Genomic DNA, 24,562 nt, shown 5'->3' with positions numbered 1-24,562 from the left:
CAACGACGGCCCCGGCCTGTACAAACAACGCCCGCTACGAATATCCTACCTCCCTACTCCCTGCACCTGGTATGCTGCTGTATTCAACTATGGGGAGATGACTGCTACTCTACTCAACGGCATCCAGCCTCCTTGCAACAGATATATATCGTTCTGTGTGTGAAGGAGTGGGAAGACACCTGACTGCTACTGTACTCAACGGCATCCAGCCTCCTTGCAACAGATATATATCGTTCTGTGTGTGAAGGAGTGGGAAGACACCTGACTGCTACTGAGGACGACAACAAGGGAAGCCAGTGTGCATATTAAAAAGTCAAATTTCTGATTTAGATATGGGTACATATTCAGAGTTTGAAAATACTACTTATATTAAGACTGCCATTTTATTTTCTTTGTTCTTTGTTTCCTATTAACTGCTGTCGGCGCTTCGGGTCACTGAGAAGCGCTTTATAAGGCGCCAGCGACCAATCTGTCCCCGGCCTGGGACTCCTCCCCTTTTCAATTTGCACCTGAACTTTTTTCCCCCTCTTCTTTCTTTCTCAAGAGTTATTGTTCTACCTTATTATGTTTTTTTTTATTTTATTTTTTATTGTACCTAAGGATGCAACATTTTGCAATTACCTGCTTGGAATTATCGTCCTACTTAGCCAAGTATGACATTATGATGTATTAATGTTGATTGATTTGATGTTCTGTATGGTGTCTTGAGACTGTGGTTTAGTGATATTGATGGTTGAAATTACCAGGATGTGCCAAAAATGGCACAAAGTGGGGAATGTGAAGGGTAATTTCACATCCCCTCCTCCTCCACCTTCCCTCCTCTTCCTCCTCCTCCTCCTCCTTCCCTCCTCCTCCTCCTCCCCCCCCTCCTCTATTTGTGAGGTCAGGATTTCTGTTTAAATGTGAAGGGTAATTTCACATTCTTAATCCCCACAACAGGGTTGATCGTGAAGTCATGTTATCCTTCTCTCAAAAACTGTTAAAACACTATATCCATTCATTATATTCAGAGCAGGCCAGATAACGCTTGCATCCAAGGCCGCAGCGAGCCCTCCTCAAAAGCCCATTCCATTTGACTCCCTAAATGACCATATAAAGCCAACCCAATCAGAGACGAGCAAGGCGTCTCTATTCCACTGTGTTAAAACACATGACACTTTGCTTTTTGTCACTTTCACTCTGACAGACCTGTGAATATGCACTCTGACAGACTGAAAGTCCGTCCGTATGGGCGTACTGTATTATTTTCTTTTCCAATAAACCTGTATTGTATTCATTTAACGTGAGTATTCCGGCTGTCTCTTTCTGCTCCTGTTTTATTATTTCAGAATATCTAATTCGCAGTGTGACACTGTTTTAGGCTGCTGGATGTCCGTGGAGAACCTGGTGGTTTGCACTCTGATTTAAGGCCAATCTCTTGTCTCTGTATTTCATTTAACCATCCCTGGAGACGTCAAAAATCCACCACACTTCTTTTCCTCTTCTCTCTTCGGATTAGGAGAGGGACAGACAGCGGCTGTCTGAAGTGTTGGCCTATATTGTGTTCTCACGTTGTACAGTTTCGGTGGTAGCTGCTTAGCTTGCGTCCTAGCTGGGTTGAGCTACCTGTTAGCCAGTTAGCTGTTAGCTACAACGCTAGCTCTGTACGCTCGCTCGGCTGGGAACGTTAGCCTGATGCTACCAGTTAGCCTGGAGTTAGCTGTTAGCTTGTGCTACACCGTTGAACATTAGCCGTGAGAATAGCAGGTCATAGCACTCTGACTACGACATCATCTTTGACAGAAGATGTAGTCGGCCCTGCACCATGATCGGCTGTTGGAGGGGGGCATCTCACCGGAGCCTCGCTCCGGCCTTAGCTTCTTTTGCCCCGCCAGTGAGGGCCTTCGTCAACGTGGAGACCAGCCTGTTGCGGTCCTCTCAGCCTGCGTTCATTGGTGCAGGTAAGGGTCCATTGGACATTTCCCCCCTCTTCCTTCCTTCCCCTTCCGAATGTTTTGTAATAACGATGTTTTTTCCAAAACGTATGTTGCTTCACTACATTGGGGATGCGACATGTGTTGTGTGTGAATTGTCTTGATCGCTGGTATAGCTTTCTCTCTACCTAGAAAACGGCGTTGTTTTTTACGCGAGTAAACATTTACTGGTTTTGTTGTATGATGAGAGGTTGTGTGTGTTCATGTAACGTTAGACAACGTAGCTGAGCTCACAACTGGCTGGGTTAAAAACCCTGCAAAGCTATGCATAGTGGCATGTGATCGAGGGATGAGTCCCTCTCTCAGCTTGTGATGACAATAAACAGGTGGCAAGTTTCACATATAAACAGGGCTGTACCTGTTCAAATTAGTCGTATCAGGGGTAAGGTGGTGAGGGGTGGTTTTTCCCCCGGTTTTCCCCTGGGCCCCCCCCCCCCTCCCCTCAAACATGATTTTGTTTACAATATCTTGTTTCACTATGTTTGTGGGGATACGGTGTAACCCCTCAGCTTCTGCTGGGGTTGTGCTCCTGCTTAGAGAGGCAATTTTTTTCTGAAGATTGTTTGGTCGCTGTCATGTGGACTTAGCAAGGCCTGTGACCAGTACTTAATCGAGGACTTGTGTCTTCTCTCGTTATGAAAAATGGCGTTCCTCTTACGGTAATGAGAGTGTACTTTTGCCTTTTTTGTTGTGATGGAGGGTTGTGTGTGTCGTTAAGATCCACAACTGGGTTAGGTGTTGGCCTACAGAAGTTACATGTGTAAGCTCTTGTACCAGGGCCCTTGAAAATAAGGGCCCTCTCTTGGTCTGTGTTTTTCTTCCTTTAGGAAAAGGTGTAAAAATTCAGGTGGCAGGTTCACACATGAGCCTATGTGAAGCTGTTACCTTCACAGGTATACATGCGCTTCGTGTAGCACGCTATGACTGGTGTCATGGCTCTGCTTTGTCATTGCATTGTATCAGGGGTGAGGGGTCATGAGGGGGTGAACTGATAAACCCTCCCTCCCCTTTTTCTGATTGGTCAGGGGGTTGGGCCTCCTGTCCTTCGGGCTTCCTGTCACGTTGCTGGGTCAGCGCGTCACAGGGTAGGGGGGGGGGGGGGGGGAGTTTCCTGGTCCCACGCCATATTGGGCGGTGGGCCACGGAATTCCCCCCGCCATAGAGTACGTCACTGGCCGCGTTTCTATTGGTTGTGAGACTTTCGTGAGTTATTTTCAGGCTCCATGTTGTGGACCTCTGTTATTGTCAAGGTGAGTAGAACTTAAAAAGAAGTTCTGCTCTGTTGTAACTTGTATGTGTCTTGAGCTTGGTAGGTGATGCAATGCAGTAGAGACGATTTGTTCTTTTGCTCTGCTCCCTACTAGTAGTGTGTATATTGGGTCAGAGCCTCCTCCTCAGGGAGTTTCAGAGCCTCCTCCTCAGGGAGTTTCAGAGCCTCCTCTGTGAGTTCAGAACCTCCCTCTCAGTGAGGGAGCCTCCTCAGAGTTTCAGAGCCTCCTCCTCAGAGAGTCCTAGTCCAATTGTTACATAGCTCAATGTTGCATATGTCTTTTCAATTATTACTCACGTGGGAAGTCTCTCTCTGGGGGTTCCCTGTCTCCTCTCTTATAGGGCAGGGTTGACAGGGGTGTTTTCCCTCTGCCGCGTCATATGGGACCCATATCTGTGTCTTGGCCAGCTTCCTGCCGCTCTCCCAGGCGGCTTGGAGGGAACGTTATCTGGGTTCTTGTCAGAATTACCATTGATATGTTTTGGGTCTCGACGTGTACATAGTGCTGGCCCTGGGTGCTTCTGATAGGAACCACGCATGGGCTTGCGCGCCTTGGTTGCTCATCATTGAAACAGCGTTTTTGTGGGGCAACTGGGATGGAGTTTGTCTCTTCCGAGCACCAGTGTACTAGGTTAGTCTCGATGGATTCTCGTTCATCTCTGGGGGGAGATGACGGAATAGATCAAAGCATTGGCAGAGGGGTCTCTCGCCTTTGGGGTGGGCCACTGGGCGCGGCTTGGTGGCGCCCTCTGTGATGTTTTAGATCGACACGTGTACCTACCCCCCTCCTGGGACTGGGGATGGTGGCGTGATTAGGACACAGGACTGGTTCTGGTCGCGCCGGACCAGGTCAGTTAACCCGTTGTCCGCCGGGGCGCAGATCTGCTGTTCTGGTACCCTGAGGGACTTGTGCTTTTTCGGGGGGAAATAAATGCTGGGTCGGCCCGGGCGTTGCAGGGTTTGATGTTATGGAGATGTTCGTGATTATGTCACTGCGTGTTATCCTTCACTGTTGCTTGGTCCATATTGTGTTGTACCTTGCGCTGTGCTAAAAGAGCCTGGTCCTTCTCCATTCTTTTTCGCCCCTCTCTTCTCCTGCTTGGCGGGGCTGGGAGGGGGCTGTCGAGGTGGTTCTTGTAGAACCCCTCTGGCATCCCTGTGTACGTCCCGGTCCGCCGGGCCCAGGTCCGAATTTGTTTTTGTCTACCTGTTGGCCTGGGTTAACCCCTTCTTGAAAACTGAAACACTTGTACTGCTGTATAGCCAGTGTATACCCGCAGTTGTGTTTTGGAGTTTTTTCTTGGGGGGTTATAGGAACAACCGCCTCATGTTAGAACCAAGGTGGTGGTTGGTTTCCAGGTGTGTTGGTAGCGGAGTCAACTCTCGGGGTAGGCCGGGCTTGGCCACGTCTGCCTGTGAGTGTGCCCCCGCACCTTTCATGACGTCTGCCAATCATGTCAGCCTTCTCTGCCTCGGCCCCTCTAGAGAGTCGAGGGTTTTTTTGTGGAGGCTGCGACATGGTGCACAGCATACCAGCATACGCCCCTTCCGCCGGGGTGCTGTTTTCAGCAGACCCCTTTGGCACCTGTCTAGTCCGCAGTGCTCCAGGCTCAGGTCGAGTGGCATGTTGCCTGGATTGAGGGATCAACCTCTTTTGGGGGTTGTCTCCCCGGTGCGCTGCCTGGTCCCGCTGTGGGTGTAGCCTCTTGAGTGCTTTGGGGCGGCGTGCTGTAGGGGGGAAGGGCCTGCTCTTGGATGGGCCCTGTCCGAATACGCTGGCGATGTGGGGGGTGGTGTCACTAGTGACCGCCTGGTGGGGTCTCGATGCTGCGGCGTCGTTGGCCTCACCAGGCCCCCTTTTCCGGGGGGTCCAGTCCCTTCCTGGGGCTGGGTCCTCCTTCGCGCTCCGCTGCTACGGCCTTGCCACGGGGTTGGGTTTTTGCCCTTGACCCCGTGATATTAGGGGTTGTAACGGGGTTTTTATTTCTTCCTGTTCGTTCCCTAGTGGCATGTGGGTTGCGCGTGGAAGGTAAGTCCCACGGTCTGCTCACCCTGTGCGTTTGAGTTGCTAAACTCCTCTTCGCACAGTCGGATCCGATTCCCTCCCGTTCTCCACTAGGGGGGTCCGGGGGCTCGGGTCCTCCCCGGTTCTGATGGTTGTGGGGGGCCTCAGCGGGTACATTTGTCGAGCTTCCGCTCTGCTCAGCTCCTGTATTCCAGTAGACGCAGAGCAGAGCTACACTACCTATAACGTACGGTTATATCTATAACCATAGTTATATGAGTGTAGTGACGCTCTGCGTTGGACTCACTGAGGACCCCGTGGTCTTCGCCTTTGTGGTGAAAGACTTAGGAAGGAGCTGTTAGTATGGCCACACCCCTACTTATGTAGAGGAGCGGATGGGGGTGTGGCCAGGCGGATGGGTGTGTAAAGGTGCATGTGGAGATTTATTCAGTGCTGCTAGTACTGATACAGGGATGTATTCCAGTAGACGCAGAGCGTCACTACACTCATATAACTATGGTTATAGATATAACCGTACGTTAATGTAACATGTACCCTATTATTTCATGCACTTTATTCATTGTTTTAAATTATTATTTTCTTTTAAGTTATTTTGTGCGAATTTGATGCAAATTTGCAATGCATGAGGGTCATCCTTTTGTGTTAAATGGCTGCATAAAGCAAGAATTTGTTGACTCATGTTGATAAGAGTATTAAAACTTGAAAAATACGGGCGGCTACGTGGCGTAGTGGGCAAGGCGCTCGCCACGAATGACGGAGACGCTGGGCTTGCCTGTTCGAGCCCAGCGCTCCACATTGCTTTCAGTTTAGCTGGTCGTTCATACTAATACACATTGGCCGTATTAGGGGGTGGGAAACTGATGGGTGGGGATCGGGCGTTGTGGACAGCGACTCCTACAGGTCGGTTGGTGCACCTGCGCAGTAGAATCAGGAAGTCTCGGGGGCAGCGTGAGCCTCCCACGCGTTACTCCTCGCCACTGAGAGATCGAGCTGCGCAGGTGAAAAGACTGCTGTTACCTCAAGTACCGGAGGGGACTTGTGCTATGTATGACTTAGTCCACATTGCAGCCGGCTTGTGGGAGGCAAGAAACAGCGTTCGTGACAGGGGAGGGTTGAATTGGATGATATGAAATTGGGATGGGAGAAAATATAGAAAATGGGAGAAAAAGTGGATAAAAAAAAAAGAAACTTGAAAAATATCAGTTTATGGTAAAAAAAATTTAAATGCGATTAAATTGCAATTAATCGCGAGTTAACTATGAACAATCATGCGATTAATCGAGTTAAATATTTTAATCGATTGACAGCACTAATATATACACATTAATGTGCCTCAAAGTGCAATCAAAGTGATCTCTCAAAGAGCACCTGGCTACGGGAGGCTGCAACGCAAAACTGGCCCCTGTATATCCAAACCCCTCCCACCCCCTCCTAATGTACAGTTTCCTCCCCATCGTATGTATATTTTCTGTTAGGACCTCTGTTTAACAGTACTGTATATTTGCATATCTTGTATGTCGCAAATGTAACAGTATATGTGTATACCTGTATGTCATGTACCCCCCTGAAATAAATTAATCCGATTTAATTTGTTTTCTCGTGATAACGCAATAATTATCTCGTTATCACAGGAAAACAAAGTCCGTTTTCTCGCGAATTCGCGTTATCACGGGAAAACGGAGCAAATAAAATGTATAAATGTATGGCCTCTTAGGGCTTCCGTAGTTTTCAGAGCACGGTACGAGTGGTAGGACGGATGTGGCTTACGGTAGTCAACAGTGGAGACGTTTTCCCTGGCACCGTTAATCATTTTGAAACCGGGTCCGTTCGCATATAAGATGGAAGTGAATGGCTTCTGGTCCACGTCACTCATCATGGGAGCCAGACCTGTGGATATAGAGGAAACATAGAACCAAACCGTTTTGAAAATACTTCACAATAGTAGAGGCCATTATAGACTATTACTTCGGAAATCATTACACACCATGCATTTTATTTATTTATATATTTATTCATTTAAAAATAGGGACAATACACATTGATGACCACTTTCATGTCAATACGGCAGATTTGTTGCTAATGTGCTCATTTCATTGCACTTGAATTGTAAAGAGCTAGAATAGACATGAATAGATCAGACATTAGAGCATACACAAAGAACTTGAATGGATAGAAAAAGTCCTGAAACTTCCTAAACTCTCTTACCTATTCCAATGCATCCCAATATTTTTGCCCAAATCTTTTTTCAAATCCCTCAACCAGACGATCTCTACATTTATCTGGCAAGGCAAGATTAAATTCCCATGTATTGCAGAGAAACCGGGGAAATGGTGGCTTGGCTCTGCCCAATTTCATCTACTATTACTGGACTGCCAATATTCAGAAAATATATTTACTGGCTTTGTTCTCCCTTGACAGACTGGTGTCTGTTGGAAGCTAGATCTTGCCATCTATCCTCTCTTCCTGCACTGATCTATTCCAAGCTGCCATTTTATCCCTCTAAATTTACTCTTAACCCAGTGGTAATAGCTACACTTAAGATTTGGACAACATTTTGTACCCACTTCAACTTTATAGACAGTTCCATTAACGGCCCTATAAATAACAACCACCTATTTCCCCCCCTCAACTCTTGACTCTGCTTTTTCACTCTGGAAGGAAAAAGGCCTTGTTAAATTGTCAGACCTCTTAGATAATAATAGTTTTAATAGTTTTGAGATAGAGGCGGCTGGGTGACGTAGTGGAGATTGCGCTCGTCACCAATGCAAGAGACTCCGGTATCGAATCCCAGTCTCAGCATTGCCTTCGGCTTGGGCCGGCTGTCGTACTGGCTCATTTGGCCTCAGCGGGTGGAAGTCGATGGGTGGGGATTGGACGTTGTGGACAGCGACTCCTACAGGTCGGTTGGGAGACGCCTGCACAGCAGAGACAGGAAGTGGCGAGGGTAGTGTGAGCCTCCCATGCGTTACACCTCGCCAATGAGAGTCCGCGCTGGCAGGCGATAAGATGTGACAGGCTGCCTCCTCGTGTGGCGGAGGGAACACGTGATGCAAGGCTTCTATCCTCTCTACAACTGACCAGTGGGGGGCATAGTCGAGCAACGTTCAAGACGGGAGGGGAGAATTGGATACACGAAATTGGGATGGGAGAAAAATAGAAAATAAGGAGAAAAAGTGGATAAATCTTTAAATTTTTTTATTGTTTTAAGATGATCTGCACTAAGTATAATTTACCCCGGAACAATCTATTCTGTTATTTTCAGATTAGGCATTATGTACAAGCCCAGTATCCCTCCTACCCCGATCTGCCATGTGATCAACCCTGGAAAGGTCTCTTAGCATTCATTCACACCGGGTCAGAGAGGCCTTATCTCTGGTATCTACAGCTTTATCTAACATTCACACCGGGTCAGAGAGGCCTTATCTCTGGTATCTACAGCTTTATCTAACATTCACACCGGGTCAGAGAGGCCTTATCTCTGGTATGCGTAATTTTTTTTCCTAGCCGCATTTCTCGGAGACGCTCTCTGATTGGCCGACGCCAGTTTCTACACTGGTTAAGCTTAGGCACTCTTTCGAAGTTGGTTAAGGTTAGAGTTTGTCTTAGAGCGTGACGGCAAGTTCTTTCGACGGTTAAGCTTAGGCACTCTTTCGAAGTTGGTTAAGGTTAGAGTTTGTCTTAGAGCATTGCGATAGAACGCCAGGTAGTTTGCAGGCTGTTCAACGCGGAAATGGGCAAAGACACAGCTCGTCACGCAATTGGGCAAACATGTCAGTGGCCAATCAGAGAGCGTCAGTCAGTGGCCAATCAGAGAGCGTCTCCGAGAAATGCGGCTAGGAAAAGAAATAACGCCTCTGGTATCTACAGCTTTATCTAACATTCACACCGGGTCAGAGAGGCCTTATCTCTGGTATCTACAGCTTTATCTAACATTCACACCGGGATGGAGCTATAGGCAGCATTAACACCTCGACCACCTGCGCTAGATTAGGCCTCATCGAAGTCTTCCATAGACTCCACTACTGCAAATCCAAACTGGCGGCGATATATCCTGATGTGGAAGATTATGTGAGCGATGCGCTCTTTCTCCAGCCAGCCAACCTTTCTTACGCATATGTTCTGGTTGTGTCCTAAACTGCATATTTTTTAGATACTATCTGAGGTCCTCTCAACCCTCCTTGATACTATCTGAGGTCCTCTCAATCCTCCTTGATACTATCTGAGGTCCTCTCAATCCTCCTTGATACTATCTGAGGTCCTCTCAACCCTCCTAGATACTATTTGAGGTCCTCTCAATCCTCCTTGATACTATCTGAGGTCCTCTTAATCCTCCTTGAGCCCTCGCCCCAGACGGCTATTTTTGGAGTTCCACTAAATATTGGCCAGTTAAACACTCCTCGTTCTGTCGCTATAGCGTTTACCACACTGACAGTTAAACACTCCTAGTTCTGTCGCTATAGCGTTTACCACACTGCTAGCAAGACGTAGGATTTAGCTGAGATGCCCCTCCTAAGATAGCCATGTGGCTTACGGATATTATGCTCTTTTTAAAGTTGGAAAAGATTAAGTTCACGCTTAGAGGATCTACAAAGAAAGTGTATCCAATACTGGCAACCGTTTATTACTGTACTTACTTTGAAAGCCTTACAACACTTCCCACTAATTGATACCTTTACAGTCAAATTTATTTATTTATTTAACCTTTATTTACCCAGGGTAGGTTCGCTGAGCACGGATGCTCTTTTTCAGCAACGCCCTGCTTCACATTCACACAGTTCCCTTCACACCTCGGAGCTGCCCAGTACAACCACAGTCTGCCACCGTTGGCCACTGAGCAACTCCACTGGAGCAGTTGGGGGTATAGTGCCTTGCTCAAGGGCACTTCAGCGGTTGGTGTTAAGGGTATGGGAGAGAATTATTCATTCACTTCCCCAGCCCAGATTTTCCCTGCCGGTCCGGAGGATCGAACGGGCAACCTTCCGGTCACAAACCCGCTTCTCTAACCTTTAGGCCACCGCTCATGCTCATGGCTATGTAAGACTATGTGATATTATCAATGTAGCTCTAGGGTTAGCCTAAGGATCCATTGAGACTATTGTACACCCTGAGTAGCTGAGAATAGATTCTACATCTGACAACCTGACAGCTGTACACACCGACCATAGCCGACTATGTTTCCTTGTGAGTGACACATTTCTTTTAATAGTCCTGGCATGGTAATTACCTTTGGTACACTTCCAATGGCTGCTGAAGAATTTGTATAATGAGCATGTGTGGACAATTACATATGTGGACAATGTATGAAACTCATATGAATACACAGATCTCTACGTCACACAGGCATTTCAATCTCTGGCCCAAGTGCCTTGCAATGGTAAATTTCCTTACCTCTGTGTCAAAATTATTTCAAATGACAATGTGGTAATGACTTATCAGATCACATATGACTAAATATGATGCAGGTCTGAATGAGCTATGCAGTGCTATATTAACTATTTGAGTGCCACGGACGAGATATCTCGTTATTTCATGCCAACCGTTGAGTGCCAGCCGACGAGATATCTCGTTTTTAATCATTATTTTTTTTATTAGCGATTTCCATTCATATTTCATCAATCTAGCCTCACGTTAGTGCTGCAAACTCTCTCTGAGCTCCATTGGGAAAATACCACCCCCTATCGTCTCCCGGATGGTACTGCACCCCTTTGGAATGGATTGAATGAACCACATGGGAAAAAAATAGTCCGGAATCCACATTTTACTTCTCAGGCAAGTAACCGGAGCCGATTGCAGTCTTTGTGGTCCCGCAGAACAGCATGGAATAATGTGTTCGAGCACCCAGCGTTGGATCAATAAACGCAATCGATATTTGGAATGGCGATCAGGAATTGGAATAATCTTTTTGGAGAACATCTGATCTGAGGTAAGGAATCTATTTTACCAGTCTTAGGATAATCAGAGCTTTTTTCACAGAGATATCAACGTGGGCCCTATGTGTGTGTGTGTGTGTGTGTGTGCGATCAGGAAATAAGAGATTCGATTTTTCAGCCCGCTTCTCTAGCGTGCATAAGTACACATATACTATCGATAATCTAGCGTTTATTTGAAAACGATTCATAAATAGGCCGAAAAATTACAACGTTTTTGTGTATGCCCGAATATTCCAGTAAATGCGAAAACAATCCGTTTCGACAATGTTGAGTGCAAACAAGTCATAGCCATAATTTAAGACAGAGATTATGCGTTCACAACGCTATCATTGAAGTGGGTGGTGTCATTTAACCATGCTTTACCATGTTAATGGCCGGCACTGAAAGTGTTAAACGAGGAAATATTGTGCACTTCACACGTTTCTATAATTGTTTTGTCGAAACCGGAAAGCCTGTAGCCGGTACTTCCTGTACTTCCGTTTGCACACTTTAGGAGGTATAGCTTTACCAGCCTACGTTAACGTTAGTTCGGCCAGAGAAACAAATATACTAATTAAAATAGTTGGACCTGCGAGATTTGTACTTTGTACTTTGTAGGTCTGCATTTTAAATGTAAGTTTAAAGTTTAAATGTTTTTTTCTCTGAAATGTAATTGAGTAAAAGTACAAGTATACAAACCTAATAATACTAGAGTAAAGTACAGTACTTAAGTATTGTAACAAAGTACAATTACTCAAGTACTTTGTGGAAACAATGTTGAGAGGTCAGAAGAGACACCCATCCACCAATGTCTTTGTGCCAACCTCAAAACATAGTCCACATGCTGAGACGAATGCAACAATAATGCTCTTTCATTAACACATTGACCGCCAGCAGCAGGGGGCGCTGATCCCTGTTAAGTGTAAGTGTTAATATGATTGTATGTAACTGCACTTTACCTGTTCCACAAGAGGGCGCTGTAGGCGTAAGGAGATGCAGCTATAGCAGCTGACGGCAGGTAGCGGGTATAAGAGGGAATGTTCCCTCCCCCTCTATCTCTTTCACTCTAACTCTCAAAGAGAGTAGGTCTCGTGGTGCAAATGTGCATAAGGAAATAAACTACGCCAGTTAAGGCTAAAGAGGACCTTGTTGTCATGACCAGTTATTGTTGCTCCCCAGGTGACTCTGTCAACAGGTTATGGGCCCAGATCACGGAAGAGCAAAAAAAATAACGATAGCTAGTTAGCTGAAAAGTATAGGCTAGTTTAGCAGCGGGAGGACCGCGTGACGCTAAAGCTAAGCTAACGGGCAGCTAAGCTACGCTACCATCAAAAGATGGCGACAAGAGGAAGGAGCAAGTGGCCCACGTTTAACGGAAGGGCAGAAGAATACGAGCTCTGGGAAGAGCGGATGTTGTGCTGTATGCACGGAGTGCGGCTGAAGAAAACAATCCTGACGGGCCTCACCGGAGAAATAACGGCGGCCGCGCAAGCCCTGGATACAAAGCTGAATGCTGACGCATACTGCGAGCTAGCACCACTCCTAGACAACATGAGCTTGGGGCTGATATTCCGGGACACAAAGGACAAAGGCCGAGAGAGTCTAATAGTGTTAAGAGAACACTACATCGGCAGAGGTAGGCCCCGGATTGTATCCCTGTATATAACGTTGACCGCGCTGAAGAAAGCTAACACAGAGACTGTGACTGAATATGTCATCAGGGCGGAACAGATCATCACGGCGCTAAAGAGTGCAGGAGAAGCACAGAGCTATGGACTAATGATGGCGATGGTTATGAGGGGACTACCGGAGATGTATAAACCATTCACAATGTTGGTGACACACAGTTCAGCGGACATGTCGCTGGGGGAGTTCAAGGTCAAGCTGCGGAACTTCGAGGCCTCAGAAGACCCAGACCCGGTCGCCGAAGAGGCGGGAGAAAGGGTACTGAAGGCCCGGGCAGCGTCAAAGAGAAAGACCGGACCCCTGACGGAGACGGTGTGTTGGCGATGTGGAGAAAAGGGTCACGAAAAGATAAATGCACAAAAACAGTCTGGTGTAGTTTCTGTGGAACTTCGGGACGCGCGGACAGAGTGTGTAGAAAGAAGCGCGAACAGAGCGTTCGGTATGCGCACGTGCAAGATGGCAGCTGTGTGCAAGATGGCGGCAGCGGTGGACGTGAGGCGAGTCGAGACGACGCCCGGAGAGCGGCGGGAAGAGAGGACTTCACCTTCGGGGCGCAGACAGCATACGTCACCCAGTCAACGCAGCAGCAGCAGGTCCAAAGGAAGGGACTGATCGTGGACACAGGTGCGTCGTCCCACATTATCAACGACAGGAACCGATTCAAGAACTTTGACAGCACCTTCGAGCCGGAGAGACACAGCATGGAGCTGGCAGACAGGAAGCGCACATTCGGGTTGGCGCAGGGGAGAGGAGACGCACAGGTATGCCTCATAGACAGTGAGGGGCACCGGTGTACAGTGATGTTGAAGAACGCCCTCTACATACCCTTGTTCCCACAAGAACTATTCTCTGTAAAATCTGCTACTGCAAACGGTGCCAAAGTGTTCTTCAATGAAGGTAAAGATGTTCTTGTAGAACCTGACGGTACGAGGTTTAACATTGAGGTGTACAAGAGAATGTATTATCTACAAACAGAATGTAATGAAAATGATATGTGTAATGTCAGTCATGATATTCAGACATGGCATGAGATCATGGGTCATTGTAATTACGAGGATATACTGAAGCTGCAAGCGGTGACAGTAGGCATGCACATTAACGGTGAAAAGCATAGACCTAACAAAGAATGTGACGTGAGTATAAAGGGAAAGTTCACTCAAACAAGGAACAGAGGTCCCACGGAAAAAGTAAAGACACCACTTGAGCTAGTTAACACAGATCTAGCCGGTCCAGTAAATAATGAGTCCATAGGTGGCTTTAAATATGTACAGTCTTTCACAGATGTGTGTACAGGGGCAGTGTTTGTTTACTTTCTCAGAGCAAAGAGTGACACACTCCAGGCCACAGAAAAATTCCTTGCAGATGTAGCTCCTTACAGCAGCATAAAATGCTTAAGGTCCGATAACGGAACAGAGTTCACAAATAGAGAGTTCCAATCACTGCTGAGAAGGAACAAGATCAGACACGAGACGTCCTGTCCTTACTCCCCGCACCAGAACGGGATAGCAGAGAGGGAAGGACGCACTCTTTTCGAAATGGCTAGGTGTAAGCTAATAGATGGTAACTTATCTAAGAGTCTATGGCATTATGCGGTACAAGAAGCCGCTTACACCAGAAATCTGTGTTTTAACAAGCACACAGGCACAACCCCATATACAGCACTGACAGGAAAAAGGTGTGATCTAGCCAGGATGCACAAATTTGGGTCAGTGTGTTATGCTTACCAACAGGACAAAGGAAAGCTTGAGTCCAGGTGTGAAAAAGGACTCTTTGTAGGGCATGACAAGGGCAGCCCCGCTTTTCTAGTCTACTATCCCGGTAAAGGGAAAGTGCAAAAGCACAGGTTAGTAAAGTTTGTCACAAAGACAACATGTGAGAACGAGACACAGACACAGGAGCCAGAGCTGGACTCCAGAGTAGGGTGTGAGGAAAGAGAGACACCACAGCCTAGTGCAGGGGTTCCCAAACTTTTCAGGCCGGGGCCCAGAAAATAAGGCGTCAGAGAGCCGCGGCCCAATGCACATCCTATTAAGTTAGTTCAAGTTAGTTATTCATTTATATGTGCTATTTATGAGAGGGCTAACTTGTTGCAAAATAATAATGATAATAATAATAGCCTCATTAAAATACTATTGTTGCTTCGGTTGTTTTCAGCGTTTTATGTGCATAATCTGTTATTTAGTTTGAAATGTTAGTTGAAATAAGTAGATTTTTCGTTTTTGTTTATTTATTAAGTTAATATAAAACCATATAGTCACATTTTAGAATACAATAGAATAGAATTTTAGAATACAACTAGAAACACTGTCCTGGCCTGCTTCTAAGTTCAGTGGCCTGACAAAAATCTTTTAAATAATTTTTTTTTTTTTTTTTTTTTTTATGTTTTTTTTTTAATCATCTCGCGGCCCATCCGTGGCTGCTCGCGGCCCACCTTTGGGTCGCGACCCCGACTTTGGGAACCACTGGCCTAGTGTACTGAGCACGGACATGCAGCTGACGTCAGGTAGCGGGTATAAGAGGGAATGTTCCCTCCCCCTCTATCTCTTTCACTCTAACTCTCAAGGAGAGTAGGTCTCGTGGTGCAAATGTGCATAAGGAAATAAACCACGCCAGTTAACACATTGACTGCCACGCTTCTATCCATCAATGTATGATCACTGCCACCAGTCTAAGCCTATGGAGATGTTCACCTTCTTTGCAGGGCTATAACTTTTTAAATTGTATTGCTAAATTGACATTACTATGGCCCATTCAACATCGATTATCTATCGTTCAGGATGTAGAAACGTTATACTTTTTCATTCATAGATTCTTCCAAAAATAGCTTCTAGAATATAAGTATGTTTTTATCGTTTTCTGCAGTAATTCATAGAACGTGAGTTATAGGCATAAACGCATAATAGATTATGATTCATCATGCGCGGATGAAAGGGGGGGGGGGGGTTGTTTATAATTCCGTGATCGTCAGTAAATGCTTTATGTAGTATGGGTGATATATTGATCAGAGCGGTTTGCATTGAAAAGAATAAACAATCAAGCTGAAAGTAACGTTACTGTCCTCTTACCGTTTGCCGATGAGACTGGAGGAAAAAGATCCCACTTATTTGACGTCGATCGACTAGATCCATTTCCGGTTTGTATGGCGCAATAAACGCCCAAATCATATCGATTATTGAGTTATGGCAGCGATCCATATACACGGATGTGTGTCTAGAGTCCCGCAACGATATGTGACTGCCGGACGGATTTCCCAGATGCACCGAGATCACCAGATCCATTTCCGGTTGTAACTCACCCAATCATCCACCAGGCGGCGGTATTGAAGCGTTGCACTGTTGTGCAGGCTCCCACTGTATCAGCAGAGGCTGGGTGGCGGAATTATGAATGCCATGGCGAAAATATGAAATATGATCTTAATAACGTCGTACAGCGTGGTTTGGCAGAATTAGCATGGACATCAAACACGTCGTACGCCGTTTATGGCGGTCAATGTGTTAAGGCTAAAGAGGACCTCGTTGTCATGACCAGTTATTGTTGCTCCCCAGGTGACTCTGTCAACAATCCCCCTTCATCGCCAGGTCTTTATTCAATGGATAGTTTTAGACATTTGCGAGTGCTTAAAATATATCTTATATTATATCTATGGGTCTAATAACGCCGTCGACTGTCAGTGAGTTGCTTCCAGTCAACATGCCTGAAACTGATTGTTTTTTCATCCGTACATTTCCATTTATGCCGTTTTGAATAGAGTATGGTTTGGGCGTTTTTTTATATATATATATAGCATTTTCAGCTTTTTCTGGCCACGCAGGACCGATAGAGGGAGAGAGGGAGAACGGGAGGAGAGGTAGGGAAGACATGCGGCAAATGGTGGGGAAACTAACCCGGGACGACCGCTTCGCGACTCAGCGCGCTATGTGGTGTGCTACTGGAGCGTGCCGTGGTTTGGGTGCTTTTGAGTAATTCCAGGAAAAAGACGAGAAAAAGGCATTTTACTGTAATCCAGTCATCACGTTGTAATTTTTCGGCTGATTATCTAATCATCCTGAAATCAACGCTAGATTATCATTATTATATCTCGTTGTGCATATATGAAATGACAATCGTAGCGGGGCGCTCGCCCCCCCACCGCAGTCAACGGTAATAAACACAACACGGTCCACACAGATAGCTGTGATCGCGGTAGAAATAAATATCAGATCAACAATCAAATTTATATATAGTGTTCTTACCTTGTATCTGATGTAATGCAAAAGAAATAATCCAATTATCTGATTGCCATTCCAAATACTGCTCGTGGAGGTCCGTACCACACTAGCGACCGTTACATATGGGCGGGCGGGCGGGGTTACTGTTCGATGCCATCGTTGTATAGAACTGGCTCGCCTGAGTATTTAAACCCTGCCCGCCCGGCTCAGATCGGCTCCTAAAACACACCAGCTCATTTCCAATGAGATGCAATAGCTCCACATGGCAGTAGAGGGCGGTGTTGACTGTCTGCCAGCTCAGACAGGGTCTGAAGGGTAAACCAGAGGCTGCAGCTATGAATTATGAATAGATATAGCGAATAAAAGAAATAACGATCCCAAAAACGCTGAACGCATGGCGGGCAATAACGAGTTAACTTGTTTCTGGCGCAGATTGTGTTAAGACACCTGTGCTGAGGAAACAGAAGACGCACTCAGGCACAGCACATTTCAGAGAGAATATTCCTGGTGAGTACTGTCACAAGGAATACTTACAGATACAGTGCAATGATGTTTTAATTCAGTCATAAATTGCTTATTGTGGACTGTTAACATCATAAGTATATATTTTTTCAGCTTCAGATGTATCATTTGTTTTGATATAAATGTTTTAGGTCACCCTCTCTGAGCACAGCCAACTCTCAGTAGGCTAAGGGGGCGTGGCTTTTAGTTTCCTGCGCAGTCCACCCATATAGGGATTTATCATTGGGAAAATGTATTATCGGCTATTGTAATAATTCTGCATCATGCACATTGGCAAGCTTTCCATTTTTGCACAAAATGTGTTCCCTTCTAACACTAACATTATTGTTTAAGCATTTTTGGTTGAAATAAAATCATACGTAAATTATTTCACAATTAATTGCGAATTGTTTCATGTTGAGCTATAGATTGTGGATGAATACACACAGAAAGGTACACCATGCCAATGTTCATGCTTTATTTGTTTTAAACGAGACGATTTAGAAATGTGTCCATTGGAAATACATTGCAATTTCAAGCTAGGTGGACCGGCCGGAAACAACAATGACGTAACCACTACACCTCCCTATAGATGCTTGATAAGACTATGATGCCGGTGCTGAGGACCTGGATTAGATGTGACTGATGGGCCTATCAGAGCAGCTAGATGTGACTGATGGGCCAATCAGTGTAACCGGTGTGTATTATGCAGTGGTGCAGTCGTAATATGGGAACTGCCCAGACACCACGCGCATGCACGCGCACGCGCGTGCACGCGCATATATGTTCCCTCGCTTGCGCACAGAACAGATGATTATTATGCATAACAATGTTTTAAATGTAATTGTAGTTACAATTTCTTTAATTGAATTAACTTAAACTAGAAAAGTAAATACAAACTAAATTAACAATGTAACTTAGTTTACAGAAGGACAGTTTCCTTCTGAAGCACAACTTAATGTCTCATCCTTCCAGTCGGGACGACAGATCAAGCAAACCCCCACCAATTGGTACAGGGCTTGTATTTTGGTTTGGCTCTTCTCTTCTTTGTTATGCTATCCTATTATTATGCAAAGTCTAGGTGATAAGTGCCGGCCGGGTACTTGGCGCACGGCGCGACGAGTCCAGTGACAATTGTGAATGCATTTTTGTGTGCGCGCGTGCACATCCGATTGCGCGTACTTCTGCCTCAGTGAACTACTAGGACGCCGTCTTACCCCGTCCTACCACCACTGCAACACTGGTATTATGCGATATTTCAGAGGAAGTAAGATTGATTTTGTTGATATCCAGGGGGTAATATTACATCAACATACCTTCTCTAAAAAATGCAATGAGATTGAATGTTAGTGTTTCACTCAGGCCTATGTCTGTGAGCAGGAATATCCATCTGCTTTTCTTCAACATCTGCATGTCATCGACTGTAAAACATTCAGCCACAGATCTTGAAACAAGACTTCTACCATGTGAATGGTACTGAACAACCCGTCTAAACAGAGCAGTAAATATGCCTTGTTTACACTGAGTATTCCTGCTGACAATCTGTATGTACCGACATGATCTCTAGGGAATATCAATGTCACCATTTATCATTTATTTTTACAAGTGATGCTTTTTTGTGGTACAGTATGTTTGAACCTATGTTGAAATATTCTAAATCGTTTGTCTACCAGCTGTTTATGATTATGTAAATTGTGTATATATGACATTATGAAATATGTAGACTTCTGCTATGATACTACCTGACCAAGACCACATCCACACGTATACGGATATTTTTTAAAGCAAGTTTTGGCCTCCTGTCCACACAAACATGGTGAAAAACAGTCACATTTAGGTTAATGAAAACTGACCTTTTGGAAACCACCTTCCAGGGTGGAAATAAACAGAGCTTGTGGAAAATGCTGACATCATGACCTCAATTTGCGCATGGTAACTGTTGTTTTATGTATTGAGTGCCAGGAACAGAATGTGTGCCATGAACAGAGAGCGATGGTGGCTAATGGCTATATAGCGGTTTGTTTACGTTTGGTCCATGTGGCTAGGTTTAATTACTTCTTTACAAATCAACTTAATCATTAAGTAAAAATCGCAGCCTGCTCAATACGACACTCAATACGCATGCTCACAATATTCTTCTATAGTGTTTGATGTGACACATTATTGTCCTTATTACTGGTGTGGCATGCTTATGTGCGTGTTTGAAGTAATTTTTGCACCTTGTATGTGATCTCTGTCACCTGCTTCCAAATTCATTGTACTACATGTACTACATACATAAAGTATACATCATGCTACATACTGTTGGAGCTTACTGTTCAGTACATGTGCAGTATGTACGACATACTATATACAACATACTTGCACACCCAGGTGGAAGTGGCCGTTCAGACTGTAATACAAACAAAATCTGTCACAGCTCTTTCCACTTGCTAGCCATGCAATCTGGAGGATATTCAGTTTTTCACACAAATTACGATTCTGTGGTTGTATGCTGTTTTTTTCAGTTTTAGTTTTTTTCTTTGGGGGTGGAAAGGTTTTGGAAAAATAAGAAAAAATATTTAATAATTGTGGGATTGGAAGGATTGTGTAGAAACCATCCACTCTACTTCAAATGTGTGTGCTTTTGGTATGCATTCAAATGTGGATGTTGCAGGGACAATTCAGAAGCAGATTTTTTCCTCTCATCTATTTATAGTATTCCATCACAGACATCTTTGTCAGCAAACAGCAGGTGATTGTTTTTTTTGTTTTTGTTTTTTTGTTGTGGCATTACACCATATTGTATGGCAAAAAAAATGTCATGAGAATACTATGCATATCTTGTCCATTACTGACACAAATTAGCTATCATGTCTAAGGACTGAAACCTGTGCTTTTTAATTCACTTTTGTGCACCTGAACATGTTTTCCTTTTGATAGCACAGATGTCAATATCTTTGCATTAATCTCGGCATATGGACTATGTTTTGAGGCTGTTTAGCCCAAAGAAATTAATTTACCAAACCAATATGGATTTCTATGACAACATTATTAAACAGTTGACGGCAGCCATTTTAACCCTTTATCTCTCAGGGATTATTCTGATCTTAATCCACTGTCTGCCAGTACTGTAAGTCTATGGAGATGTTCCCCTTCTTTGCAGGGCTATAACTTTTTAAATTGTATTGTTAAATTGACATTACTATGGCCCATTCAACGTCAAGTATATATCGTTTAGGATGTAGCAACGTTCTACTTTTTCATTCACATATTCATACTAAAATACGGTCTAAAGTATAAATATGTTTTTATCGTTTTCTGCAGCATTCTGCAGAACGCGAGTTATAGCTATAAATACATTACATCATCAAATGTAGTTTGATACCGATTGACGTCAGATAAAAAATTTCAATTGTACAAGGTCCTAAACGTCATGCCTCATCATCTGCTGGTGACCGGAGGGGGGGGGGGGGGGTTATAAGTCCGTGGCCGACGTTAAATCATTCATGTAGTATGGGCGATACATAGATCACAGCAGTTTATATGGATCATAATATTCAAACACGCTGAAACGTACCGCAGCTTCCTCTGACCGTTGGGTGGTCAGCGCGGAGCAGAAAGTTCGCGATTATGGGATGTTGATATATGCGATCCATTTCCAGGTTGTATAATAGTATATATGTCCAAATCATGTTGTTTGTCGAGTTATTGGCAACGGATCACTATCCAGTGTATCAAGCTCGAGTCCCGGGAGCAATAGCGAGTGGCTGGACGAAATATGGTTGAGCACCACTTCCTGCTGCGTCACTTCCGGTTTGGGCGATTCGCCGATCGGCCACCAGATGGCGGTCTTGAACCGTTGGAGAGTTGAGAGGAGATCAACAGCAAGTCTCAAGTCTCCGTGGGTAAAATATGATTGACATGACAGATTTTTGAAATATTGATCTCAAAGACGCCTTACGGCGTCATTGGCAGATTACGCATGGCAGAGAATGACGTGGTAACACGTCATTGGCGAATAAAGGGTTAAGGTATACCAACCAAATGACCAAATAAAATCAAACTTCTGGGGGAGAATGGCTGTTCTATGAATACAAGTTCATATAATACATTCAAATACATCATCAAAGAAGTGTTAAGACTACGTACCAAAAATTGTGTTTCCTCTGGTTGTGTAGCCTCCAAAGTTGAACATGTGGGAGTGGTCAGCGGTCACCACGGTCAGGGTGTCATGGGTGCTGGTCATGAGGCCGGCGCGTCCGATGGCACGGTCCATCTCCACTGCCTCGTGAAGGGCCAGCTTAGCCTTGCCCTCGTGGTGCCCGTGGTCAATGCGCCCTCCTGCCAGGGGGACAGTCAGGTCAGGTTAGCCCCCCCCCTCTCTCGCATACACATGAGAAAATCTGTCGTCAGCGACCCCAGCCAAGCAGCCACAGTTGCACTATGCAAACTTTACACTGACATGTCATACAGGTGTTTACTGTTACCTCCATTGGCATTACCTGTGATTATTTATGTCAACAACACACGACTTTCTGCAGTGACAACTTAAAGGTGCTGTAAGTGGTATTCTTTTGTATAATAAGTGGTCTACTGTACATGTTAAAATAATAGCTCTACATCACTGATGTAAAGTGTCTGGTCAGTAACATGTGTCTCCCAGTCCCTCCGCTCTGCACTGCAGTAAACAGAGGATATATTTTCTGGTATCCTGTTCCCACTTGATCCAATCAGTAGAGAGAACTCCACACGAAGGCTGCACGATTCATCGAAAAATAATCGTGATCTTGATTCATAGACCTATGCAATCTAATTTCAAAATGATGACGATTAAAAAATTATTTAAAAAAAAATGTAAGTTTATTATTTTAATTTTTTTTACTTTTTACTTAACTTTTTTTAAATGATGACGAAAATAAGAATCGTTTGAGAGAATCGTGATCTCAATTCTTAGAGAGAAAAATCGTGATTCACATTTTAGCAAGAATTGTGCAGCCACTCCACACTGCAAAAATGGTCTGACAAAAAGGGATCCCAAGGAATGCCAAGAAATCTTTTCTGTTTACAGTGATGGCTGTCAGAGTTATTTAACATTTTAACAACATTTAAAAATATATATATTTTTATTATTTTAACAAAGAAATGCCACTTAAAGCATCTTTAACACTCAACATTCACTCAGTCTGAATGCTGCAGGCGTATAACTGCTTCATCATGAATGCATAGTCAAGTCAAGTCAAGTCAAGTCAAGTCAAGAGTTTTATTTGTCACGGCATACGGATATGCAATGAACACTTGTGTCTCGTGGTGCTGGGGTATAATCAAATTAAGAACTTAATATCACTATCTTACTCACAGTCCGGTATGAACACACACACACACACACACACACACACACACACACACACACACACACACACACACACACACACACACACACACGCACACACACACACACACACACACACACACACACACACACACACACACACACGCACACACACACCTTATAGCATCCACATTCAGCCTGCCCTCTCTACTGGACAACAGACCTTAGCAACTGGCAACGGTGCACATCAGCAACAAATAACACAATGTACGAAAAACACTTACATTACTGCACGATGCTGACCATCAACAAAATGTATGATCCAATGCAATGTTCTAAGGCTTATGTAAAAACAACAGTGCGCTATAAATACTAGTCATTTTCACTAGTCAGTAGACTTTTCCATCTCTGCTCCCTGCCATTGCTTGAGATAAACCGAGTCTACACCTGAAGCTAGAAAGAATCCCAAGAGTCAACAGGTTTTCTTCCACATAGAAAATTATATTGTAGATCTAGAAGAGGAATGAAACATTCTCAAGAGAGAGGGCAACAGTCTCAAAAGAAAAACAATCTGCTTGTGATTACAGTATTCCATACATTCCTCCAATTTCCACGAACCAAAATAAACAGGATGTTCCAACATAAAGACCTTGGGAGTTGTATCAACTTAACACTCACACAAGGAAGGTGAGAGAAAACTGTGCTTTTTCAATGTATGTGATGTATAGATTGGGGAGAGATGACAGCTAAAACGGTGGTAACGAAATGTGCATGGTTTGCCTATGAAGAGAGTGATATAACAGTGGTCCAGTAGCCAGCAGAATGTTTAGCAGTCAGCCCAATGTTTTGCATTCCTCGCAGGAACAAACTGATAAGAGTGTACTGTAGGACCAGGAGGGAGAGAGGTTCATCTTAATGAAAGTTTAATGGTGTAAAGGTTAAAGCAGTTGTCATGACAACACGTCGCATGACAACCAGAAGGCGGGGCCGTCGTTGCGACGACGAACATCTATAAATCGAACGGTGTTTCCGGGTGTAAGGCAGACTAGAATCTGACGCAGACTAGAATCTGACCGAGAGCAAGTAGGACTGAGATCACACAGAGGACTCTCTCTCCTCTTATCATGAGAGAGGGGGGGGAAGGAAGAATGCCACGGCATCATTAGCTTCGGCTAACACGAGGAGGGTTCAGGCTAACGACTAGGCCTGACCACTATTGGACTGAATAACAAAAGGACAATCTGAACACACCGAGAGATCATTAGAATAGACTCTTCAAGGACGATACAATTTGATAACATCTGATAACATCTGATTATGAGGTTCTGTTTATAGCAATAAAACAACGCTTCTCCTCATAAGGTATTTCACGGTGTCGAAGTGTCGAATTCTTACGGAGTGGAGAATTATTATGGTTTATGGATTGCACTAACGGGGGGAGATAAGGATCTTATCTACCAGTATCGGAGACGTCAGGACCATTAAAAGTACACAACGCAGAGGAATTGGATGGAGAGCCAAACAGACGAAGACGTGATACTGGCCAGTTTGATCAGAATCTTACAGTTGGTGCCGTGACCCGGATTTGCAAGAGATTAAAACAACGGGAACAGTTGGTTGTTGATGACAGCCGGATTTGCAAGAGATAAGAACAACGGATAAAGACTTTTTCAATAAT

General features: G+C 44.7%; 1 protein-coding gene across 1 annotated transcript in view; it reads right to left on the bottom strand.

Annotated features, from left to right (window-relative positions):
- Positions 1–24,562, bottom strand: part of alpl (alkaline phosphatase, biomineralization associated) — a 55,175-nt gene that overhangs the window by 5,413 nt on the left and 25,200 nt on the right. Inside the window, exons 10-11 of the mRNA XM_084316569.1 lie at positions 21,705–21,896; positions 7,037–7,156 (exon numbers count right to left, since the gene is read on the bottom strand). Coding sequence (XP_084172695.1) covers positions 7,037–7,156; positions 21,705–21,896 — 312 coding nt within the window. The remainder of the gene's footprint in view (positions 1–7,036; positions 7,157–21,704; positions 21,897–24,562) is intronic.

This window comes from Notolepis coatsorum (assembly GCF_963971535.1).
Source record: "Notolepis coatsorum genome assembly, chromosome: 6".
In the NCBI taxonomy this organism is placed as follows: Eukaryota; Metazoa; Chordata; class Actinopteri; order Aulopiformes; family Paralepididae; genus Notolepis; species Notolepis coatsorum.
The sequence above is the reverse complement of the archived record's forward strand: the minus strand, read 5'-3'. Positions and strand labels throughout refer to the sequence as shown.